Source organism: Myxocyprinus asiaticus, chromosome 33 (genome assembly GCF_019703515.2).
Source record: "Myxocyprinus asiaticus isolate MX2 ecotype Aquarium Trade chromosome 33, UBuf_Myxa_2, whole genome shotgun sequence".
Lineage (NCBI taxonomy): Eukaryota > Metazoa > Chordata > Actinopteri > Cypriniformes > Catostomidae > Myxocyprinus > Myxocyprinus asiaticus.
In genome coordinates, this window is record NC_059376.1 from 29,527,259 (window position 1) to 29,552,241 (window position 24,983).

A 24,983-nucleotide genomic window follows, 5' to 3' on the forward strand; every position below is an offset into this window, starting at 1 on the left:
GAATGCTGCTACCAAGGACAGTATAACGAAAACATGATGGGAGACTACATTTGGGGGTTGATTCGTGAAAGTGATTTACAGTATAATCGTAAATCTCGAAAAACTACTCACTTCTAAATCTTTTGTAGTCATTTTTGTATTACTTTAGTATAAATACATGTTAATTTGGATTCATATGTTGTTTTTTTCTGACTTTATGTGAACAAAAAGACACAAATTCGCCTGTTTTCTCATTAGAAATAGGTGCATTTCAAAATATCACTGTCCTGGTCACAAAAGCAAAGTTTGTGGGGAATAATAGCCATTTTCTATACTTTTGAGGCAAAAGGAATTAGGATTTAACACTTACTACCCAGGAACAAAAATTGTGTTACATAGTGTAATTTTAAAGATAAATTAAAATGACTTCTCATAATATTATCACATTATCTTCAAGCTGTAACAGGATCAGTCCAGTTACAGGACCCCCACCCTTGATCTTCTGCCACTCAGCATTAAGCAGCCTTTCAGGAAGAACCCACTGACCTCACATGCAGCTCCTAAATGTGGAGGCATTGCTTTGTGATTTTATTTGGAATTGTTAATACTGCATTGTATCATACTAAAGAACAAACTTCTTTATTTTCTATCCAAATGTAAAATATTTTTAGTTTAATGTCTCTTATTGTACACTACAATCTCTTAAAACAATGCAAAATAAAATATTACTTTTGGACAAAACAACTTTTGTTTCATAATAAATTACTATTTCATATTAAATTGGTAGTATATATTTATTACTATAAGTGCTGCATATTGCTATGTACTTATTATAGCCAGTGTTGGGTTACTTTTAAAATGTATTCCACTGCAGATTACAGAATACATGCTGTAAAATGTCATTTGTAACGTGTTTTGTTAGATTACTCAAGGTCAGGAACGTATTCTAAATACTTTGGATTACTTCTTCAGCACTGGTAGATTTTTTCACTTGTTTTGACTATAAAAACTCTGCCAGTACAGTAAGACAAAATGCACATGTTAAAATATACATTCTCTGAAAAACCTAAATATCTTATGCAATGTTGTTTCTAAAACAAGATCAATCAAACTGATCTTGTTTTAAGGATTTTTAGATATTTTTTACAGGAAAACAATAAAACAATTATTATCACGAATACGATTTTTGCTCTGTTATCAAAGGTCTTACTAGAAAAAAATTATTTATGATCCAATGTGAATTTTCTTGATAAAAAAACATGATTGTGCCTGGTAACGTGCATGTAAAATGGCTAGAAATAGCATTTTAGCTTAGCGTAAAGCTGACAATTTACACAAGCTTTATTTCTATTTCTTCTGCTCCAAACTTACTTCAAACTTACTTCTCTGTCTGCTCATATGAATGTAACACATCATAAGAAAGTGTTTCACTGCTATTCAAATGCACTTTGGATTGCATCATTTATATGTATAAATGTTTTCCATCTGAAATGACTAAATATTGAATGAAACAAATGACAATTAAATGCAAAGTAATCTCTTCAGTAATCAAAATACTTTTTGAATGTAACTGTATTCTTATTACCAATGATTTAAATTGTAACTGTAGTGCAATACAGTTACTTATATTTTGTATTTTAAATACATAATCCCATTACATGTATTCCATTACTCCCCAACCCTGATTATAGCAAAAGCATATATAAGCCTATGAACATTTGCATTTTGCTTACATTGTGGGACCAAATATCCCACCATAGTAAAACCTGAAATCACCTATTGTAGGGACCTGAAAAGAGTCCCAATGAAGAAAACAGCATATTACATTATAATATGTAATGATGATGATGATGAAATCTTAAATCTTAAAAAAATCTAAAAAATACAAAAAAGGCAAAAAGCTTTCTGCTTGAATTTAGCAGTCTGGGAGGGAATATAAAATACCATAAATTCATTTTAAAGAAGTACTGATAGTAAAGCAATTATAACTGATTTAGGGTTAAAATCTTATTACTGGCTAAATGTCCATGTACAGTCAAGCTGAATAATTTCTTTCTGCTGTTGGTGGTCATTGATCCATCCCTGTGTCTCTTCTATTCTGCGACCCACCAACTCTCTCTCTCTCTCTCTCTCTCTCAATTTAAAGTACTTTATTAGCATGATTGTTTACATACAATATTGCCAAAGCATTAATACACAAAACAGACAATGACAAGACAAATAATAATAATAAAACAGTAACAAATAACAATTAAAATAGAATTAAAATAAGGTGCCAGGTAATGAATAAAATAAAATAAAAACTATAATAACAATATACACTATACAATATAAAATAAGCATTTAACAAGACATTATGAACATAAAAAAATAAAAATACTGTGACTGAAGTACATTAAGGCAGTGATTGGTTTCTGAGGGTGTGCAGCTCAAAAATGAATTTTGCTGCAACTGATGCATGATTGTCCTCCCCCAGTAACACCTGCATTTGATCTTTTCTGCTGAACTGAAAAACTGTGGCATGAGGTTTGAGAGTTTGTCAAAGTATTTCTTTCTCACCTCTGTACATTTCTCACAGTGAAGGAGAAAGTGTGTCTCTGTCTCGACCTCACCAGTGTCACAGTGAGCACAGACTCGTTCTTCCTTTGGAAGCCATGTTTGTCTGTGTCTGCCTTTTTCTATGGCCAGACTGTGATCACTGAGCCTGTATTTGGTGAGGATACATCTCTGTTTGGATCTCTCACAGTGTGGAGATATTCTGCCAGATTATACTTTCTGTTTAGGGTCTGATAACATTACAATTTGTTTTGGTTTTTATTTTCATTTTCCCAATGGTCCAAATATGAATTCTTGCTTTCTTGTATGATTTGGTTTATTCTGATTTGGTTTTGCTCAGCAGTGCTGGTCTGAAACTGGTATTTGTTAGTTGTTAGTGGGTTTGTGAGTTTCAGAGCCAGCCGACAAAGGGGACTGGTTTTAGGCTTCATGTTGCAGTGTGTAGGAGAACTTGAATTTAGGTGTGTCCAGAATTTGAGGGATCATTTTTCAATATGTACAGTGCATCCGGAAAGTATTCACAGCGCTTCACTTTTTCCACATTTTGTTATGTTACAGCCTTATTCCAAAATGGATTAAATTCATTATGTTCTTCAAAATTCTACAAACAATACCCCATAATGACAATGTGAAAGAAGTTTGTTTGAAATCTTTGCAAATTTATTTTAAAAAAAAAAGGAGAGAAAAAAAAAAATCACATGTAGATAAGTATTCACAGCCTTTGCTCAATACTTTGTTGAAGCACCTTTGGCACTAATTACAGCCTCAAGTCTTTTTGAGTATGATGCTACAAGCTTGGCACACCTATTTTTGGGCAGTTTCTCTCATTCTTCTTTGCAGGACCTCTCAAGCTCCACCAGGTTTGATGGGGGGCATCGGTGCACAGCCATTTTCAGATCTCTCCAGAGATGTTCGATCGGGTTCAAGTCTGGGCTTTGGCTGGGCCACTCAAGGACATTTGCAGAGTTGTCCCGGAGCCACTCCTTTGTTATCTTGGCTGTGTGCTTAGGGTCATTGTCCTGTTGGAAGATGAATCTTCGCCCCGGTCTGAGGTCCAGAGCGCTCTGGAGCAGGTTTTCATCAAGGATGTCTCTGTACATTGCTGCATTCGTCTTTCCCTCGATCCTGACTAGTCTCCCAGTTTCTGCTGCTGAAAAACATCCCCACAGCATGATGCTGCCACCACCATGCTTCACTGTAGGGATGGTATTGGCCAGGTGATGAGCGGTGCCTGGTTTCCTCCAGACATGACGCTTGCCATTCAGGCCAAAGAGTTCAATCTTTGTTTCTCATGGTCTGAGAGTCCTTCAGGTGCCTTTTGGCAAACTCCAGGCAGGCTGTCATGTGCCTTTTACTGAGGAGTGGCTTCTGTCTGGCCACTCTACCGTACAGGCCTGATTGGTGGAGTGCTGCAGAGATGATTGTTCTTCTGGAAGGTTCTCCTCTCTCCAAAGAGAAATGCTGGAGCTCTGTCAGAGTGACCATCGGGTTCTTGGTCACCTCCCTGACTAAGGCCCTTCTCCCCCGATCACTCAGTTTGGCCAGGCGGCCAGCTCTAGGAAGAGTCCTGGTGGTTCCAAACTTCTTCCATTTACGGATGATGGAGACTACTGTGCTCATTGGGACCTTCAATGCTGCAGAAATTTTTCTGTACCCTTCCCCAGATACAATCCTGTCTCGGAGGTCTACAGACAATTCCTTGGACTTCATGGCTTGGTTTGTGCTCTGACATGCACTGTTAACTGTGACACCTTATATAGACAGGTGTGTGCCTTTCCAAATCATGTCCAATCAACTGAATTTACCACAGGTGGACTCCAATCAAGTTGTAGAAACATCTCAAGGATGATCAGTGGAAACAGGATGCACCTGAGCTCAATTTTGAGTGTCATGGCAAAGGCTGTGAATACTTATGTACGTGTGATTTTTTTCGTTTTTTATTTTTAATAAATTTTCTTTAGGAACACATTAATTTGACAGTGGTCTGATAAGGAAGGCTGTGTGGTCTGACAGTGAATGCACATATGTAGGAGGGGTCCATGCCTGTAATGGCATATTCGACTACACTAGCCCCAAGAGCTGAGCAGTATGTAAATCGTCCTAAAGTGTCCCCTAGGATTCTACCATTTAGCATATACAGACCCAGACCAACGCTCTCTCTGTCTCTCTCTCTCTCTCTCACAACCACGCCTCTCACCCCCGCCAGGGGGCGTGTCCTCACCTGATTAACAACTCCGGTTACCATCTAAATGTGTCAACAGAAGTCATTCCCATTCCTCGTGGGACGATCAGGCTCTAGGAATCTACTAGAAAGAAGACGCTTCATAAGTACAAGAGACGCGCGCTATTTATTCAGTCTAATTTATAGCTGTTATAGGTCGTTTATAGAAGTATAAACTCTCGGGACTGATTATGCATTGTGTTAAAACTCTGCGGGCGTCTAGAACTGGTGTTCTGCTCATTAGAAATGCTGGAAAATTGGAGAGCGGCAGTTTGGAAAGCTGCAGCATAAGGCACTCACCTGCGCGGCTGTTGTTGCACACGAGCGCATCACCTGGCCAGCATCCGCGCCATCAGCACGTGATCACAGATACAGATGCAGGGACTTACTGGTAAATCCTAAAAGAGACGTTACCTGTTCATTATGCTGCCATAGACATAATCCTAGTTCCTTTTGAAGAGTTTTTGACTTTATAAAAATTAGTTAGTAATATTGACGACTGAATACATGTTGTATAATTATATTGCGTTAAGAATTTATGATAAAGTATTATATATATATATATATATATATATATATATATATATATATATATATATATATATATATATATATAATAAGTACAGTATTGTGTTGTGTTTTGAGCAGTAAGAAGGTGGTTTCTGGGTTGGAGGACCTGTTATTCTACACCATCACCCAGGGAGAAGAGCAAATCTCTGTGGCCCGTTTCCTGGCTGTAAGTAGCACTAATAAATTCTCTCTGCTGGTGACATTATGTAAGTGTGTGATTCTCAGTCAGCATGTACTGCAGTGACTCTGTTTATCTATGTATTTTTCTATACACAAACAACAACAAAGAAACAAATAGAAAAAAAATAGCCATAAAGAATAAATATACTTGCTGTAAACCCACATGCCCTCCTTTTAGATGCAGCGAGTGAGCTGTTTGCGCCTTTAAAGTATGACTGAAATAAGGCACACTTACACTTACATCAGTTATATTCATAAATCGTGGGGATTATATAATGTTACTATAAATAAACATCAGGTTTAGGCCATGTGGTAGGGCCAAGCAAAGTAGTCAAACTGGTCCCTATTAAATATTATGCCCAAACACACGTGGATCCGTATTTGGATATTCGGTTTTATATTAAATGAAGGGTTACATGGTGGATTGTATTAACCAATGTAAAACAAATATCAAACACCCAGGCACAACAGTCTTTACTACCAGACATATTCCTGTGCGCACACATGTTGCACATGCCACCCACAAATAGAGACAACCATTAAAGTGTGTCCTCACTCACACTGCTAAAATATATGCTCTGGTTTTGTTTTGTCTATATATATATATATCTTAGGGCCGCCCTTCAGCCAGGCTCACGACGGGAGTTGGGAGAGCGAGAAGAGGTGCATAATTAATAAGCCTCGTTTGGTCAGCGGTGAATGAAGCACACCTGATGGGGATAATGCTTCATAGCCGCTGTCTTTAAAACGCAGTGCGCACCTCTTCTCTGGGAGCCGGCTTCAAATCTCCACACACACACACACACACACACACACACACACACACACACACACACACACACACACACACACACACACACACACACACACACACAGAGAGAGAGAGAGAACCAGAGCTGGAAGGGATCGGACAAGAGGACGCGCTGCCGGACCCGTTCTTCGGACCCCCGTTGCCGCCGACGGACTAGATGCCGGGCCGCCTTCCTCTCACGCTTGCCGCGGGCCTGGGAAGACAGGTCGCCAGTGACGCCGCCCCCCCATGCGCCGTGGACTTTGGAGGGGGGGGGGCGTGAGCGGGGGGGAGTGTCACTCTGTAACACGAGCTAAAAATCTATAATCATCTAAAGGCACAGAATCTCATATCATGATTTATTTTATTGTGTGCAATGCTGTGTACCTAACAGCTGTGTTAATCGATGCAGATTTTAAGTTAAAGTTTTCAGTTTAAGTCAATATGAAATAAAAATTGCTCGTAATCTTTCATCAAAATGTACATGTACAACATTCTATTTCACAATTCCAGATGGATAAAATGAAGTCCCACCTGTTTCACTTGGAAATATGTCACATTATGGAAGTACAAAGGGTTGTGATTGGCATTTTATGTTGATTTTAAAGGCTCTATATATGGGTAGTTTAAATTAAATGCTTTTGGGAAGGTGACATGTGACAGTGTGACATGCTATATTCCATCTAAACCTATAAGTCTTTTGTAATTATTATGCATGCTGTTTTTTTATGGACATGCTATGTCTATTACACATATGACCAACATCACATACAGTTGAAGTCAGAAGTTTACATACACTTAGGTTGAAGTCATTAAAACTAATTTTTTCACCACTCCACCGATTTAATATTAGCAAACTATAGTTTTGGCAAGTCGTTTAGGACATCTACTTTGTGCATGACACAAGTAATTTTTCCAACAATTGTTTACAGACAGATTGTTTCACTTTTAATTGACTATATCACAGTTCCAGTGGGACATCATGGGAAAATCAAAAGAAATGAGCCAAGACCTCAGAAAAAAACATTGTGGACCTCCGCAAGTCTGGTTCATCCTTGGGAGCAATTTCCAAATGTCTGAAGGTACCATGTTCATCTGTAGAAACAATAGTACGCAAGTATAAACACCATGGGACCACGCAGCCATCATACCGCTCAGGAAGGAGACACATTCTGTCTCCTATAGATGAATGGGGTTTGGTGCAAAAAGTGCCAATCAATCCCAGAACAACAGCAAAGGACCTTGTGAAGATGCTGGAGGAAACAGGCAGACGATATCCACAGTAGTATCTATATCCACAGTAAAACGAGTCCTATATTGACATAACCTGAAAGGCTGCTCAGTAAGAAACCACTGCTCCAAAACTGCCATAAAAAAAGCCAAACTACAGTTTGCAAGAGCACATGGGGACAAAGATCTGGTCTGATGAAACAAAAATCGAACTGTTTGGTCATAATGACCATCGTGTTTGGAGGTAAAAGGGTGAGGCTTGCAAGCCGAAGAACACCATCCCAACCGTGAAGCATGGGGGTGGCAGCATCATGTTGTGGGGGTCCTTTGCTGCAGGAGGGACTGGTGCACTTCACAAAATAGATGGCATCATGAGGAAGGAAAATTATGTGGATATATTGAAGCAACATCTCCAGACATCAGTTAAATGTCAAGTTAAACAATTTACAGGCAATGCTACCAAATACTTACAAAGTGTATGTACACTTCTGACCCACTGGGAATGTGATGAAAGAAATAAAAGCTGAAATAAATCATTTTCTCTACAATTATTCTGACATTTCACATTCTTAAAATAGTGATCCTAACTGACCTTAGAAGGGGAATGTTTTCTACAATCAAATGTCAGGAATTGTGAAACACTGAGTTTAAATGTATTTGGCTAAGGTGTATGTAAGCTTCTGACTTCACCTGTAACTTAGCATTAACTTAGTGGCGGATATGAAATGTGTGTGTACAGTATCTGCCAACTCCCAAGCTCATTCTGAACTAAATTTGTGCTAAAACACACACACACACACACACACACATATACACAAAAGTCTACCAATTTGGCAATTTTCATGAAATAAAAGAGTATATGTTGAGCACTGAACTGTTTTTGTCATTTAGTTGTTCTGATATTCCAATGTGTGTTCTTAGGCACTAAGAAGCACAGGATTGCTGACCTCTGACCCTCGTCTGAGAGACTGCATGAAGCAGATTCACCAAGCAGTCCAAAATTCTGGTGGGACAGCAATGATGGACCAGGAGCTGTTCAGAAAGTGAGTGGTAAACTTACTCAGCAATGCAAGCCTGTATATGCGTGAGAGTGTTGAGGGTGGCAGCATTTTAAGTTTTACGACTTACAGCTGTTATGATACATACAGTACAAATATATTGATTGGAGTGTTGGCATTTGCTTGGTAAATAAGAGCCCAATGTTCCTGGAAGGCTGGAAATACTGTCAGTCATTTCTTCAGCACCCCTATCATACACAGACACGTACCATTGCTTACATACTATGGTTCACTTGACTCTCAGCCCACCAACAGTGGTAAATACAATACACCACCTGTTGTGTTTGCTGTATTTGTGTGTGTGTTGTACTTGAGCATCTAAGCCATTGACAGGATGTTTGTTTGTCCTCTGAGCCATGGCTCATCTAAACTGAAACAACTCAGTAAGTGTTAATAAACTTGGATCAGATATCCATGTTCAGACATGTACAACTTTTTACCACATTATGCATCGCAGGTGGTTGTTAAGTCACAGTTGTGTAACATGGGAACATGTGTGTATTTCTGTTTCTAGATGTGTTGGCAGTAATATAGTCCTCCTGACTCAAGCCTTTCAAAGAAAGTTCATCATACCAGACTTTGAGGCCTTTAAATCACTCATCGACCATCTGTATTATAGCACAAAAGCTCAGCAAGGAGGGAAGGTAAGATGTTCGCCCTCTCTGTCTCTCTGTCTATGTGCAAAAGTACATATTTTCAAAATGTACTAGTAGATGGATTGCCCAAACGATTAGTCAACTAATCGGTCTTAAGGAAGCCCACTTCACCTGTGTGTTTGTGCAGGTGTCAAACTACATCCCTCAGCTGGCAAAGTTCAGCCCTGATCTCTGGGGAGTATCTCTGTGTACAGTGGATGGTCAGAGGTAAAATATTCCATCTTCAAACCTTTTTTAATGACATCTACAGTAGGTAATGAGAGGAATTCTCTCATTCTTCCTCTTCCTTTCCCTCTCTCACAACCTCTCTTGCTTTTTCCGTAGACATTCTATAGGAGACACAAATATGCCATTCTGTCTTCAGTCATGTGTGAAGCCTCTGGAGTATGCGCTGGCCGTGCATGAGTCTGGCACTGAACTTGTGCACAGATATGTGGGGAAAGAACCGAGTGGCCTTAAATTCAACAAACTCTTTTTAGATGAAGAGGGTAAGAAACAAATACCTGAAATTTCTGTCTCATTTCCCCCACCCACATACAGTAGCCCCACAGTATTTCGACACTTTAGCTACCCTTAAAAATGTATGAATGTCATTGCAATAGATAACAAAATATTTAACCATGCAATTTGCAATCACTTTTTGATTTACCTGCTGGTCCCAATGTTTTTTAAGGATATGTGAAGTTAGCAACCACAAGTGTAGTTTATGACTTTTACTTTGGACATGTTCAATTAAGTTTGACAACCAGGAAGTAAAATTTTTTTATCTGATTTTTCAGTGATGTATCTATTGTTTAAAATTGTACTGTCTTTAACATGTTTTGCTCTAAAAGTGTGCTTGCACTATGTTCCTTTAAAATGAATGGCACATGTTTTGATATTTTATTATCTAATGCAATGAGATTCAGACATTTTAGGTGTGAATTATGTGTCCAAATAATCGTTCAGCAAAGCACCTAAACTAAGAACCCTTCCTTTGCGTATACAGATAATTTATGAGGCCATAACTGTGTCACGGCTCCGGTGAGTTCACCGGTTTTTTCTGTTGTTTTGTTTTTCATGTCTCACAGGCGGAGCCAGCAAGCATCATCAGTGTTTCCATGGGAGCATTGATCGCTCCCGGGGAAGCGCTGATCATGCCGCTGATAAATGTGCTAGCTACACCTGTTCCACTCTGATTGCACTCCCTACTTAATCCTTGTGTCCTCACTGTCTTCACTAGATTATTGCTTGTGCTGTCAAGTGGCTAACCTTGCTCTCTTTGTCTAGTTGGTGCTGTCTCATGTATCTGTTGGTTGCCTGTCTCTGCCTGAGTGTCGGGAAGTGTGGTTACCTTCCAGTTTGCCATACGCCTGTCCTTGCTGCCCACGAATCACCACTGGAGGATTACTCGTCTCTGCCCACGTGTCGGGAATACGACTGCCCTCCTTCATCTGGGCTTGCTCTCTCCACCACGCCATGCTTCAACGGACTCTTCCTTTTGATCTGCTCCTGACTTCCACAACGCATACACCTGTCTACAAACACACTCATCCTTTGCCCGCTGCATGGCCACAATGCACACACAGACTTGTTCCTCGCCTCCTGCTACAGCAGCCGCTGCTGGGATTCCTGTTCATTGCCAGCACAGTATATGTTGACATTTGTTGTTAATAAATCCTTTGAACTGTTCTTGTGCTATTGGGTCTCTGTCTCACTCTCGCTCCGACAGAATAATCTAGCCAAACATGGACCCAGCAGAGGAATCATCTCTTTGTTCCTCCCTCTTGCAGCAAGGAGCTCTGCTAGGGCGTCAACAAGACCAAATCTCTGCTTTTAATCGGGTATTGGAGATGATGGCATCGCAGTTCACTGTACTCATCGTGGTGGTCCAACAACTCCACCCTTCTCCCGATCCCGGCCCCTCTACTGAAAAACCCCCATTGGCCTTGATGGTTCACCACGCCCCTTGGCGCCCAGAGGCTCGCATTCTCCCTCTAGCTCTGTTCTCAGGTGAGGTGGGTTCCGTTAGTGCCTTTCTGTCTCAATGTTCACTGTCCTACACCCTACAGCCATCTGTGTTTGCCTCTGACACTATGAAGGTTGCGTGTGTTATCACGGGGAACTTCGCCAAGTATTTGATCGTGCGGGTCAAGGTCAGGAGGCGGGGAGGGTCTTATCTGGACTGTCCCAAGGAGATCAGCAAGTCGCTGACTATACAATTGAGTTTCGCACCCTGGCTGCTTCCTGCAGGACCTGTTCTTGCATGGGCTTTCTGACGATGTCCAGGATGAGATTTATCCTTTGGATCTCCCCACTCGTTTTGATGACTTGGTGGACCTGGCTCTCCAAGTTGATCAACGTCTGACTCTATGCCGTAATCACCATCGATGCCACTCTTCACCCTCTCGAGCGGCTGACCATTCCCTCCAACCCACTACTTCGACTAGGTCACCTGAATCTCGCCCCGACACTGAACCTTCTGAAAAACGAAACTTCATTGACATCAACTTGGCCTACAAATTGAGGCTTCCCAGGGTCCAGTTGGACAAGCCCATCACTGCCCACACCCTCAGTGGCACGCCCCTGTTAGTCATCACCCAGTCTACCAAGCCAGTCACCTTCATTTCTGGTAATCACTCAGAACAACTGTCCTATTATCTTATCCCCATCAACCCCGGTAGTGTTGGGGCATCAATGGTTGGTAACGCACAACCCACACATAGATTGGACAATCAACACTGTTCTTGCTTGGAGCTCTTGTTGTTCGTCATATTGCCTTAATTCTGCTGTCTCACCTGTTCAGGCTTGTGTTTCGTTGCAGGATGAACCGGCGGATTTGTATGGAGTGCTGTTGACATACCATTACTTGAGGGCGGTGTTCAACCGGTCCTGCGCCACGACCCTCCCTCCTCATCACCCGTACGACTGTGCCATTGAACTGCTTCCTGGCACCTCTCTTCCTTGGGGATGGCTGTAGCTATGAACAGGTATATCAATGATTCTCTGGCAGCCGGTCTCATCCGCCCTTCCTCATCGCCCACAGGGGCGGGATTCTTCTTCGTGGAGAAGAAGGATTGCTCGCTTAGACCCTGCATAGATTATCGTGGGCTGGATGACATCACGGTGAAGAATCATTATCCTTTGCCATTGATGTCCTCAGCCTTCGAACTCTTGCAGGGGGCGTCCATATTTATGAAGTTGGATCTACGCAATTCTTATCACCTGGTCCGAATCAGGAAGGGGGATGAGTGGAAGACAAATTTGAACACTCATAGGGGGCACTTCAAATATTTGGTAATGCCTTTTGGATTGGTCAGCGCCCCCTGCCGTCTTCCAGGAGCGCGTAAATGACGTGCTTAGAGACATGGTCAATCGTTTTGTGTTTGTTTATCTTGACGATATTCAGATCTTCTCCCAGAATATCCAGGACCATGTACAGCATGTCAGGCAGGCGCTTCAGCGACTGCTAGAGAACTGGCTGTTTGTCAAGGCTGAGAGGTGCGCTTTTCATGCACAGTCGGTTCTGTTCCTGGGGTTCATCGTTTCGTCCGAGGGAGTGCGTATGGACCCTGCTAAGGTCAAGGCCATCTCCAATTGGCCAACCCCAGATTCTCGCAAGGCATTACAGAGGTTTCTGAGGTTTGCTCATTTTTATCAGAAGTTCATTAGAAACTACAGCCAACTTGCAGATCCTTTGACGGATCTCACCTCCACCCGCACTGACTTTTGCTGGTCCCCACGGGCTGAAGCCGCATTTTCCAAGCTAAAGGAGCAGTTCTCTACCGCACCTATTTTGATAACTCCCAGCCCTGCTAGTCTGTTCATGGTGGAGGTGGATGCGTCTGAGGATGGCGTTGGAGCGGTCCTTTCGCAGCGCTCTCCCTAGGATGGAAAGATTCATCCATGTGCGTTCTTTTCGCACCACTTAACACCGGCTGAATGCAACTATGATGTCGGTAACTGAGAATTGCTGGCTATCCGGTTGGCCTTGGGCAAGTGCCGTCATTGGTTAGAGGGTTCGGGGTTACCTTTCATGGTCTGGACTGACCATAAGAACCTAGAGTACATCCATAGCGCAAAACACCTTAACTCTAGGCAGGCTCGTTGGGCATTATTCTTCACTCGGTTTAATTTCACCCTTTCGTATCGTTGGGTTCTAAAAACGTCAAGCCTGATTTCCTCTCTCGATGTTTCGAAATCGAGACCTCCACCATACCACCGGATACCATTCTACCTGCCTCTCAAGTGGTGGGCATGTTATAGTGGAAGGTAAAGGCTAAAGTCTGTGCTGTGCTATGAAACACCGCGCCCCCGCCACATACCCAGCGAGCAGGTTATTTGTTCTGCGGTCAGTTCAGATGCACATCCTACAGTGGGGTCACTCTTCCAACATTTGTTCAGGTTCCGTCCATACATGCTTTTTTGCAGAGGTGCCAATGCACCTGGAAAGCCGCCAGAGAAGCCCTCGTAGGGACTGGCGCTCACGTCAAGAGGTCAGCGGACCGACACCGGTCTAAGCCCCCAGGTAATTCTGCTGGGGACACCAGGAGGCGTCCCTAAGGGAGGGGGTATTCTCACGGCTCGGTGAGTTCGCCGGTTTATTCTGCTGTTTTATTTTTCTCTCTCCCTCATGTCTCGCAGTCAGAGCTGACACGCATGATCAGTGTTTCCATGGGAACATTGTTCGTTCACAGGGAAGCGCTGATCATGCCGTTGATTAGCGTGCTAGCTACACCTGTTCCACTCTGATTGCACACCCTACTTATTCCTCACTGTCTACGCTAGATTATTGCTTGTTCTGTCAAGCAGCTAACCTTTTTAGGTGGTGCTGTATCGTATATCTGTTGGTTGCCTGTCTCTGCCTGTGTGTTGGGAGGTGTGGTTACCTTCTTCTGTTGGGTCTCTGTCTCACTCTCACTCTGACAAATTGATACTGAAGCAGGCAGTTAGATCTGATTTCTTATAAACCCATTTCTGCACCTCTGCAGACCTTCAATGTACGAGTACTTTATAATTTTTCTGTACTTCTCTGTGCCCTGGACTAGAGGTTAAAACCAAGGGCATGACTCTAAATAAAGATATCACAGAGCCATTGTGTTCTATTGCAGCATAAGCTTGTGGAATGAGAGGACGCTATAAAACAGAGTTTTATCAGAGTTATCAGCACATTTTAGTAAAAAACTTATCAATGGATTTCCTCACTTCTGAAGAACATTGCATCTGCAATCTTTACAAGACCTGTTCTTTTTCGACATGATGCCCCTTTGGCATTGAGATTCATCATTTTGAAAACCCTATTTGATTTTTTGGCAGATAAACCCCATAATCCCATGGTGAATGCAGGGGCCATTGTTATCAGCTCTTTCATAAAGGTAAGAGAGTCTTTCAATGCTTTCTTGTTGTGTTTTTAGAGATTTGCAGTCTCTATGAAATAAATTTATCATAATATCATCTTAACTTAAGAATTCAGAGTGTGTGTGATGGAAAATTGTGGGTTACAATCCTTCTGAAGAAGGAGCAAAGCTGGTCCCCAGTATGATGTGCTGATGTTCCAACAAGGCTGCTTGACAAGCTTAACCAGCAAGAATGATTTGCTTAACCAGCATCACTAGAAAAACCATACTGGCTAAACGGTTTCACTATGGCATGGTCCACCAGCTAGAGTAGCATAAAAAACAACACTAACCAGCATAAACCATATTTGTCCAGCATGGCCTGTCCAACATGGCTATTCATGTTGATCTAATATCGTTTTTTCAGCAGGGAGGGCCACTCTTGTATTCATAATGATTAGCTCCTATCAACCTAATTTTCCTTGAACTGTAATTGGCACGAATACGTTTTAGTTCACCCAAAAATTTAATCTGCTGAACTCAAATTAAGAGTTTTAGAAGAATATTTCAGCTCTGTTGGCTCATTCAGTGCAAATTATATTTTGGTCTGTTCTCACCCAAAACCAACTGTATTACTTCAGAAGACACTGATTTAACCACTGGAGATGTATGGAGTACTTTATGCTGACTTAATCTCCTTTTTGGAGCTTCAAAGGCCTGACCACTATTCACTTGCATTGTGAAGACCAACAGACCTGAGATGTTCTTCTAAACTTCTTTGTGTTCTACAGAAGAAGGAAGCATGAGGGTGAGTAAATGATGAGAGAATTTTCATTTTGGGGTGAACTATTCCTTTAAAAGATTTAAGAGATGTGGTTTTATGATGTGCGTTCTGTGGTGAGACAGATGTATGGAGGGTGTAGCAACAGTTTTATTTGCACATGTAACAGATACATTGGAATTCTTAATGCCACTTACTCCCACTGCATAGCACACAAGTTCTAAAAGTATACATGTGCATCTATTGCACATTATACATTTTATGTTAGTAATGAACAGAATAAATTAAGGGTTTCGCATAAAAAGAAGACCTATACTTAGATGATGCAGTAGGATAATATTTTAAATGTTTGTTAGATGGTTTCTGATAATTCATTTTGTTTGTAAATAAATGTTTGATTGGCAATATGCATGTAGCCCACAAGTAGAAACTAGTTTTGGTTCTGATTAAACTTTTTTGAGACCTCAAACCCTGTTTAAATAGCAGCTCTGTTTGATGGAGAAGTACAGATGTATAAGATGAGTATCTTATAATGGTGGCCTTTACAAAAACTTGCAGGTTATTGAATCAGATATTATTATTGTACTGTGGAATGGTACTGTTTTCTGTCCTTTTCTTTTGACCTCATTTTAAATAGCTGACAATGTGTTTGTTTGTGTGCATTGGGGTAGTGGCTGGTCATATGGGGAAAGACATAATAAGAGCTGCAAGTCTTCAAGAGGTGTATCCAAACAGCCAAACAGAGGGCATGTTGAGAGACACACCTATCAGGGTTGTTCATTAAGGGTAATCATAATCATAATCACTAGCAGTTCTAGAACAAAAGTTTGTTGTCTGATCTGTCCCCATGTTATACAATCGCTGAGCACCGACACACAGCATTACTTTTCAAGATGAAGACATTTCACAACTGTGATCGCATTGCACTGACCTTTCCTCATGGGACTCCCCTTTGGAGCTTGAGGAACTGGTCATCTTAATGTCACTTTTTAAGACATATGCAACTCAATATGTGGAACATTTTGTCCCCTGTACCAGTTTGTAGGAACCAATGGCTCATATTTAATAATTTGACTTCAACCTTCAACCTTAATGTTCAGTCATATGACTTAATAATTACAGCAACTTTAAAAACACCAGTGGTTTAAGTGACATGGAACACAATCTGCCAGTCAAATGTTTGGACACGCCTACTAATTTATTTATTATTACCTTTTCCCACGTTTTACAATAACAGTAAAAATTCTGTAGTGACCAAACAAAATCAAAGCAAAGCAATCTTATATTTTAGATTCTTCAAAGTATTTACCCTTTTCCTAGATTACAGCTCTGCACATTCTCTCAAGCAAAACATGCTTTTTAAACAGTATTAAAGGAGGTTCCATGTATGCTGGCCACTTGTTTGCTGTTTTTTCTTCACATTATATCCAACTCATCGTTTTAGGAAAAATCTATTCCAAATTTAATTTCCTAAAGGAATTCATATGTAGGCACTGTGTGTCAAAACCAGACAGTTTTGGTTGAAAATGAGAACTGTTCAGCTGGCTTGACAAAGCCAACATACTGTTTTCCTACAGACATTGTTCAGAGATTTTTTTAAATCCCAAACCAAGACCAACTATTCTGACTGTAACTCCTCCTAGAGCTTTCAAGCTACATCCATTAAACTTGGCACAGACCTTTAGGCTGTACTGACTCTGGTTTTTAGAACTTTTCTAAATGATTAGAATTACGTTTTTTGGGCGATCAAAAATCCCCCAAATCCCATATACTTACATAGACGGAATGTTCAAATGGGCCAAGGCTTTTCAAACTCCAATTGTCAAAAAAATAAAATATTTAAATGTAAACAAGTCCTTTAATCTGCTTTTAATATACCTTTTTCTTAGCAGTGCAATTATTGATATTTGATGGGAATAACTACAAGGCTGTGAGGGATAGAAGTACATTCTCTTCAATGCTGTACTGTAGTTTAAAGTGTTTTTGGATCGTTCTGTTCCGCTTTCCAAAAAATATCTTTCCAAGAATATTCAGTAGACAAAAATCACCAGATAACACAAGTTGTGGAAAATCAGTATCTAAGAGCTTTATACAGCCTTGTACATCTATCAATCCATATCCCCTTCAAACATTTTTAAAATAAGTGTTAAACTTTAAAAAAAATGCTTTGTCAAGCCAACATCAAAGTTTGTATTGACAAACTTTACCTATCTAATTGTCATTGAAGATGCTGTTTATCGAGAACTTGGTTAGATTTAACATGCAGAAAACATATTGCAGTAAATAAACTTACACATTATTCTCATAGTGGTTCAGGTTGGAATTTTTAGGTATAAAGCAGTTATGCTCTCAGATCATACATAACATCTTTGTCTATTCTGTCTTCCAATACACACACACACACACACACACACACACACACACACACACACACTTGTGCACACTGCCACCATGTGCCAGACTGAATACTGCACTGCTAATGCATTTTACTACATTTTTGGATAAATTCTAAGCCGTATGCCACTGGATTTACTGTTGGCTGTCCTCTTTTCTACTTAGCCACAGAAACAAATTTGATTTATTGATCATTTTGGGCCTATTTGGCTAAATGTGTTAAAGAACAGTGGGTGTTGTAAATGTTGAATGTGTTAGAGTAGACCATCTTTTTCTACATATGGTTTTCTTATGCTCTGTGTTTATCATGTTTAATCACCACCAATCAATATTTAATATTTATAAATATCAGCTAGATATTGCTCTCATGTAGAGCTTAAGAATTCTTGCAATCCATAGGAATGTCCAATTTGGGAGAAAATTGTTCTTGAGTCAGTTCTTATTAATGAATTTGTCAAACCAGTTCATAAATCAGTCTGAATGATTAATTAGTGACATTGTCTGAATCAAAATAATTTTTAGCAATCTTTATCCAGTATTCACAAATGACTGGAAAGGCCATGGGAAAGTCATGGAAATTCATGTCTCTATTGAGTTTAATTGATGTGACTATTGATGATTTTATTGGTCTTCCTCTCTCACTCTCTCCTTTTTTCTTTTTATCACAGCCTGGTTCCAACAAGGCAGAAAAGTTTGACTTTGTGAGTATATAGCAACATCTCCGCCACCATGTGAAATGTCCCAGGTGGTTGCTGTTATCTGGCTTGTTATAAATATTGATTTCTGTTTCAGATGATGGATTTTCTGAAGAGAATGGCTGGCAGAGAATATGTTGGGTTCAATAATTCCACGTAAGTTTTTAACATAACTTCATTGTTTGCACTGTGTCTAGCTCAATCGTATTCTCTTAGTGGTGAACCTAAATTTAGTTATCAAAGAAGGTACTGTTTTATTGGTGGATGATAAAATTTTCCTGCTTTTTTAAGTTTCCAATCAGAGAAAGAGACAGGTGATAGGAACTATGCAATTGGTTATTATCTCAAAGAGAAAAAAGTGAGTGCATTTTGGATTATTATTATTTTTATAACCGTACGGACAGTACTTCTGTTGGTCATGCCTTTATCACTCATGATTTTCTGCCACTCTGCTATTTTTCTGTAGTGTTTTCCCAGTGGCGTTGACATGACGGCAGCTCTTGATTTCTACTTTCAGGTAAATCAACTGTCCATTTGTCTCTTTTTGACCGCAAAGAGTAAGTCAGACTTACGACTTACAATTTTTAACTGGTTGGACAAAAAATCCCAAAGACTTACACTGAAGGAGGGATCCGAGCCATATCTTAGGGCCAGAATATCATAGAGACTTGGGAATGGGCTCATTTGTTTTGGCCAGCACTCACCCACAACACCCTAGTACCCCCAAAGCAATGTGCTGAATGCCTTAGCAACCTTATAGGAATGCCCTGGCAACCACCCGCAACACCCTAAAATCGTGGTGGTGAAATTTGCATGGGCAAGCACCACTCACTTTTTCTCCAAAAAATGTAAAAATCCAGTTGCTAATTACCTGTATCTTTATTTTAATTCCAGATGTGCTCTATTGAGGTGACATGTGAATCTGGCAGTGTTTTGGCTGCTACATTAGCCAATGGAGGGATCTGTCCAATCACAGGCGAGCGTGTGCTTAGTGCAGAGGCTGTGCGGAACACGCTTAGTCTCATGCACTCCTGTGGCATGTATGACTTCTCCGGCCAATTTGCCTTTCACGTGAGTCCCACAAAAGCATCCTCACCCTCTTGTTGTTTCAAACCCATATGACTTTCTTTCATGGAACACAATCACCAATCACTTTCATTGTATCTTTTTAACATAGAACGGGACTGAGGCAAACATTCGGCTTAAACCATGTCCTTTTGTGTTTCATTTTTGAATGAACTGTCACTTAAAAAATGCAGAAACAGTATCTCTAGGTTTATGTGGATACTTCCCCCTTTAGGTGGGTTTGCCTGCAAAGTCTGGGGTATCTGGTGCTGTGCTGCTTGTGGTTCCTAATACCATGGGAATGATGTGCTGGTCTCCACCTCTTGACCGAGTGGGCAACAGTGTCCGAGGCATCCAATTCTGTGAAGTACTACTTCATGATCTTCTTTGTTCTCTCACTTTACATCTCTGTCTGTGTTTGGAATGGAATATACTTGTATTGCTTACTGTGCAGTATACACTGAACACAAAGTATTGTGCAATGATGAATATTTTAAACAGAAATATGCTATATTGTTGCCATTATCCCCATGTAATTCAGCAAGTGGTGTCCAGTTGTCATCTCAGGGAAAAAATAGCATTTTTAAACCAAGACTGTGTTAAAACATCTTAAACTTTAGCAGTCCAATTTAATAACGAGTCAAGTAAAAGATGTTAAAATTGTGGCTGATATTACTTGTCACACTGGAAATGGACATTTACGCTGATTGCATTGCAATGTACAGCATTCCATGCAGTGTACTCTGTTGTATACTGCAAAATTTGGCAAATATACAAGGTTATCTGGGCATTTCATATAGGACATACAGAAAATTTGTATACGATGCAGAAATAAGAGTAGGATGCTATTCTGAACATAGCCACACCACTAACTATTATGTTTCTCTGGGGTTCTCTTTTAGGAGCTGGTCTCCCTCTTTAACTTCCACAACTATGATAATCTAAGACACTTTGCTAAGAAGTTAGACCCTCGCAGACAAACAGGCCATGAGAGGGTAAGCAGACAGACTGAATTTGCTATTTCTTACACTTTACAATTAATAGCTATCAATAGCTAAGACTGACTCAGAGTTGATCACTGATTATACTTAAAATGTGGGATATTATAGAACAAGTCTGTGGTGGATCTGATATTTGCTGCTTACAGTGGTGATGTTTCAGCTCTCAGGAGGTAAAACTACGCCACAATTGAGCCCTTAAAGGGATAGTTCACCCAAAAAAGAACATTCACTCATCGTTTACTCATGCCATCTCAGATGTGTATGACTTTCTTTCTTCTGCAGAACACAAATAAAGATTTTTAGAAGAAAATCTCATCTGTGTTGGTACTCACTATGCAAGTGAAGGTCCAAAAAGGACATAAAGGCAGCATAAAAGTAATCCAAAAGACTCCAGTGGTTAAATCAGTGTCTTCAGAAGTGATACAATAGGTGAAAGTGAGAAACAGATCAATATTTAAGTCCTTTTTTACTATAAATCTCCACCTTTGACCAGCCCCAACCAGTAGGTGACTGAATGTGGAAGTGAAATTGAAAGTGTACGTTTACAGTAAAAAGGACTTAAATATGTATCTGTTTCTCACCCACACCTAACAAATTACTTCAGAATATATGGATTTAACCACTGGAGTCTTATGGATTACTTTTATGCTGCCTTTATGTCCTTGGAGCTTCAAAGTTCTGGCCACCATTCACTTGCATTGTATGGACCTACAGAGCTGAAATATTCTAAAAAAATCTTCATTTGTGATCTGCAGAAGAAAGAAAGTCATACGCATCTGGGTTGGCATTAGGATGAGTAAATGATGAGAGAAGTTTAATTTTTGGGTGAATTATCCCTTTAATTTCCTTGCAATAAAAAATACATTCAAACATTGTAATGGGGATAGTGTGTACCATCAATAAAAGATACATTTGTTTTGCAGAATCGCTCTTTCTGCGGTCAGTATGGAATTGACTGACTATGACTCACGTACTGCCCTGCATGTGGCCTCAGCAGAAGGTAATAATGGTTTTGTTCAGACAGGCAGTAAAAATTTGCACTGTACAATGCACTGTAGTGTCTACAGATGTGTCTGAAATTCACTTATGTGAACTATGTGGCACTCAGGGGCAGACTGGCATATATATATATATATATATACACACACCAATCACAGATCAGGAGTTACAGAAATACTCAAACAAGCCTGTCTGGCACCAACAATCATCCATGCGATTATCTAATCAGCCAATCATGTGGCAGCAGTGCAGTGCATAAAATCATGCAGATATGGGTCAGGAGCTTCATTTAATGTTCACATCAACCATCAGAATGGGGAAAAAATGTGATCTCAGTGATTTTGACCGTGGCATATTTCTGTAACTGCTGATCTTCTGGGATTTTCACGCACAACAGTTTCTAGAATTTGCTCAGAATGGTACCAAAAACCAAAAACATCCAGTGAGGGGCAGTTCTGTGGACGGAAATGCCTTGTTAATGAGAGAGGACAACAGGGAATGGCCAGACTGATTCGAACTGACAAATTTTACAGTAACTCAGATAACCGCTCTATACAATTGTGGTGAGAAGAATAACATCTCAGAATGCTATTCTGAGATGTGGGTTGGCGCTGTTTTGGCGGCATGAGGGGGACCTACACAATATTAGGCAGGTGGTTTTAATTTTGTGCTTGTATATATATATATATATATATATATATATATATATATATATATCATCTTGGACTTACACTGACACATAGGGGCATGGATGCAGCATCATTCAAACAATAGTTTTTAGTTACTGATGCCATTGTAGAAATTCACTAATAACTGTCAGACATGATTGATTTAATCCTTGAGTGAAAGTGTCTAAATAACAGGGTGGTTACTGAAATTAAGCAAGTAGTATTTGGCTGGTCATGTGATCCTAACATGGCAGCCCCCATGAGAGGACCCTCTCCATGTAGAATAAAACAGCTTTTATAAAGTTACTGAAATGACTGGAGCCTTAATCTCATGTGAGTGCTCATGATTTTATGTATATTATGTTTCAAACTTACAATTAATATCTTTAGAAGTTTTGGGACATCAAAATGGGTGCAGTGTTAACAAAGCTGAAGTCATTTATTCATTTATTAATACGTTTCTGAAACTTGCTACCATTTTTTTTTTTTTCTGTTTTCAGGGCATTTAGATGCTGTCAAGTTTTTAACCAACACCTGCAAAGTCAACCCAAATTCAAAGGACAGGTAGATAAACACTACTATTTTTAGTTCCATTTCTGATCTGTTCTGTTTTTATCGATTCATTTTGAATTCATGTCTATCCATCTGTTCTTCAGATGGGGGAACACACCCCTTGATGACGCTATGCAGTTTGGACATGATGGTGTGGTCAAGATACTACAGGAGTACCAGAGCATTTACACACACACACTAGCGCCGGAGGAGCTCAGCACTGACTTGTGCTCCTATTCCATAAAGGATGCAGAGCAGCTGAAGAGCATGGAGACTCTGGAGGGTCTAGTATGAGAGAGCATTGACATGGAAAATCCCAAACCTCTGTATCTCATGACTTCAGAGAAGCATGTGGGTGTGAGATGCCCTCCCCCCCACACATTTATGACAAAGCTGGTGTTAGGCCGTACTGTGCATGCACAGGTAGCGGTCGACCGATAGTGGACTTTGCCGATACCGATAACTAAGATGGTGGGAAAGGCCGATAACTGACTAATCAGCCGATTGATTTTATAATAGATTTACAGAATGTAAAAAAATATATATATTCTTCCCTTACTATGACGAGCACAGGCAATAAGCCTAAATTAATAAAATCCCAGATGCAGTTTATTGTTCAACCAAACATAACCAGAAAAAAATATTATTTGGTGCATAACGCAGGACTTTTAAGTATAAACCAGCCCGAAACACACTGAGGACTCGTATTTTGAAATGCCGAACAAACAATCGTTAGCTATCGCCATCGATTTTTTGCCAATAACGATAGTTCCAAAGAGCAACTATCGGCACCGATTAATCGGTAAAACTGATATATCGTCTACCTCTATGCACAGGTATAACAGAGATATAGTACTATGCTTCAAACCAAAGCTTTGCTGTATGTAGACCTCCTTGTGCTCTAAGTATTATTGGATTCATTACTGTAGTTTCACTCATCTATAGCCTTTGCGCTCATTTCAATCTACTGTAGAATATGAAACTTCAGAGTCCTTTTTTATTTTTTAGTACAGTCCTTCAAGGACAGTTTGGTTTGTGTTTGGACCAATTTAGAAATGGTTATGCTTCCTTCTGCCTCCTAGTGCGGTGGATTTATTGTCTATAGACCTTGTTCACGCTATCGCCATCTTTGATTTTTTTATGGGAAAGACAACGAGGCTGTGAGTGATAGACTTACCATCTCTTCAATGGGCTGTACTGCATTTTAATGTGATTTTGGATCGTTCCGCGGACAAAACATTGATAAAATATCTGTTCAAGAACATTCAGTATACAAAGAACGTGTGTAAAATCAGATGTGATCTAGGAGATTTGTACCGTTCATGCCCTTGAAGAGATGGCAAGTCTATCCCTCACAGCCTCGTTGTCATTCCCATTAAAAACCAAAGATGGCGCTAGTGTGAATAAGGTTATTCAGTCCTACAAACTCAAATGCATCTTGCACACTTTGTGTAAATTTATCAGGCTAGCTTTCAAGACAAGCATGTATAAACACACAAGCACGCACACAAAAGTGTAAATCCAGTGGAATATTAATTAAATAACCATACCAGAATTTTGATAACCATTTACAATAAGGTCCCAATCGATGACATTAGGTATCATGAACACTTTCTTTACAGCATTTATTCAACTTTGTTAATGTTAGTTAATAAAAATACTATGGTTCATTGATAGTTCATACTAGTGCATTTACTAATATTAACAAATACAACTTTTTTTTACTTTAAAAATGTTTTAGTATGTTGAAATTAACATGAACCAAGATTAATAAATGATGTAAAGGTATTGTTCATTGTTAGTTCATGTTAACTAATGTCATTAATGTTAACAAATGGAACCTTGCGGTGGAATTTTCATATTGCCTTAAGGTTTGTGAGTCAGCTCTTTGAAGTGAATGAAGTTGGCTCTATTATGAGGATTTCAACATTTGGGCTATTCATAGATTTAAGCATTTTGAGCATGTATTTGTATATTTGTACTATTCCTAAGATGTTTGAATTTCTTAAGCTTGTTAAAAGACATTTTGTAAAGTATTATGTAATTTAAAAATTTAATTTATTATAGGGCACAAAAGCTTTAACTGTGCCTGCTGTTTAATCCTGTGATCTTGTTCATATTTTGCAAGAAATAAATGGTATTGAGATGTCTGCGCATTTTATTGCTGGACATAAAATTGGACTTGAATTAGAGAAATAAAGTTTAGGTAAGTTAAGGGGTGTTTTGTTCCAAATGAGGGTGAAAAAGGATACGTAAAGTGTACAGAATGAAAC

General features: G+C 39.8%; 1 protein-coding gene across 1 annotated transcript; it reads left to right on the forward strand.

The window, feature by feature from the left end:
- The first annotated feature begins 4,947 nt into the window (after positions 1-4,947).
- Positions 4,948-23,934, forward strand: LOC127424654 (glutaminase kidney isoform, mitochondrial-like). The gene is made up of 18 exons (XM_051670011.1): positions 4,948-5,147; positions 5,402-5,492; positions 8,448-8,569; positions 9,099-9,228; positions 9,368-9,447; positions 9,565-9,728; positions 14,536-14,594; positions 18,399-18,431; positions 18,523-18,581; positions 18,717-18,783; positions 18,892-18,942; positions 19,320-19,496; positions 19,726-19,857; positions 20,393-20,485; positions 20,600-20,661; positions 21,415-21,491; positions 22,659-22,722; positions 22,815-23,934. Exons 1-18 carry the CDS (start codon positions 4,948-4,950, stop codon positions 23,002-23,004), a joined length of 1,851 nt encoding a protein of 616 aa, XP_051525971.1. The 3' UTR covers positions 23,005-23,934.
- Positions 23,935-24,983: the final 1,049 nt, after the last annotated feature.

What these genes read in the sequence shown, in the direction of transcription:
- LOC127424654 (XM_051670011.1), top strand. Translation starts at nt 4,948, where the DNA reads ATGCATTGTGTTAAAACTCTGCGGGCGTCTAGAACTGGTGTTCTGCTC. An exon ending in GTTGGGTTCAATAATTCCAC is followed by an intron (nt 18,582 to 18,716) that starts GTAAGTTTTTAA and finishes TGCTTTTTTAAG; the next exon opens with TTTCCAATCAGAGAAAGAGA. An exon ending in AACCCAAATTCAAAGGACAG is followed by an intron (nt 22,723 to 22,814) that starts GTAGATAAACAC and finishes TCTGTTCTTCAG; the next exon opens with ATGGGGGAACACACCCCTTG.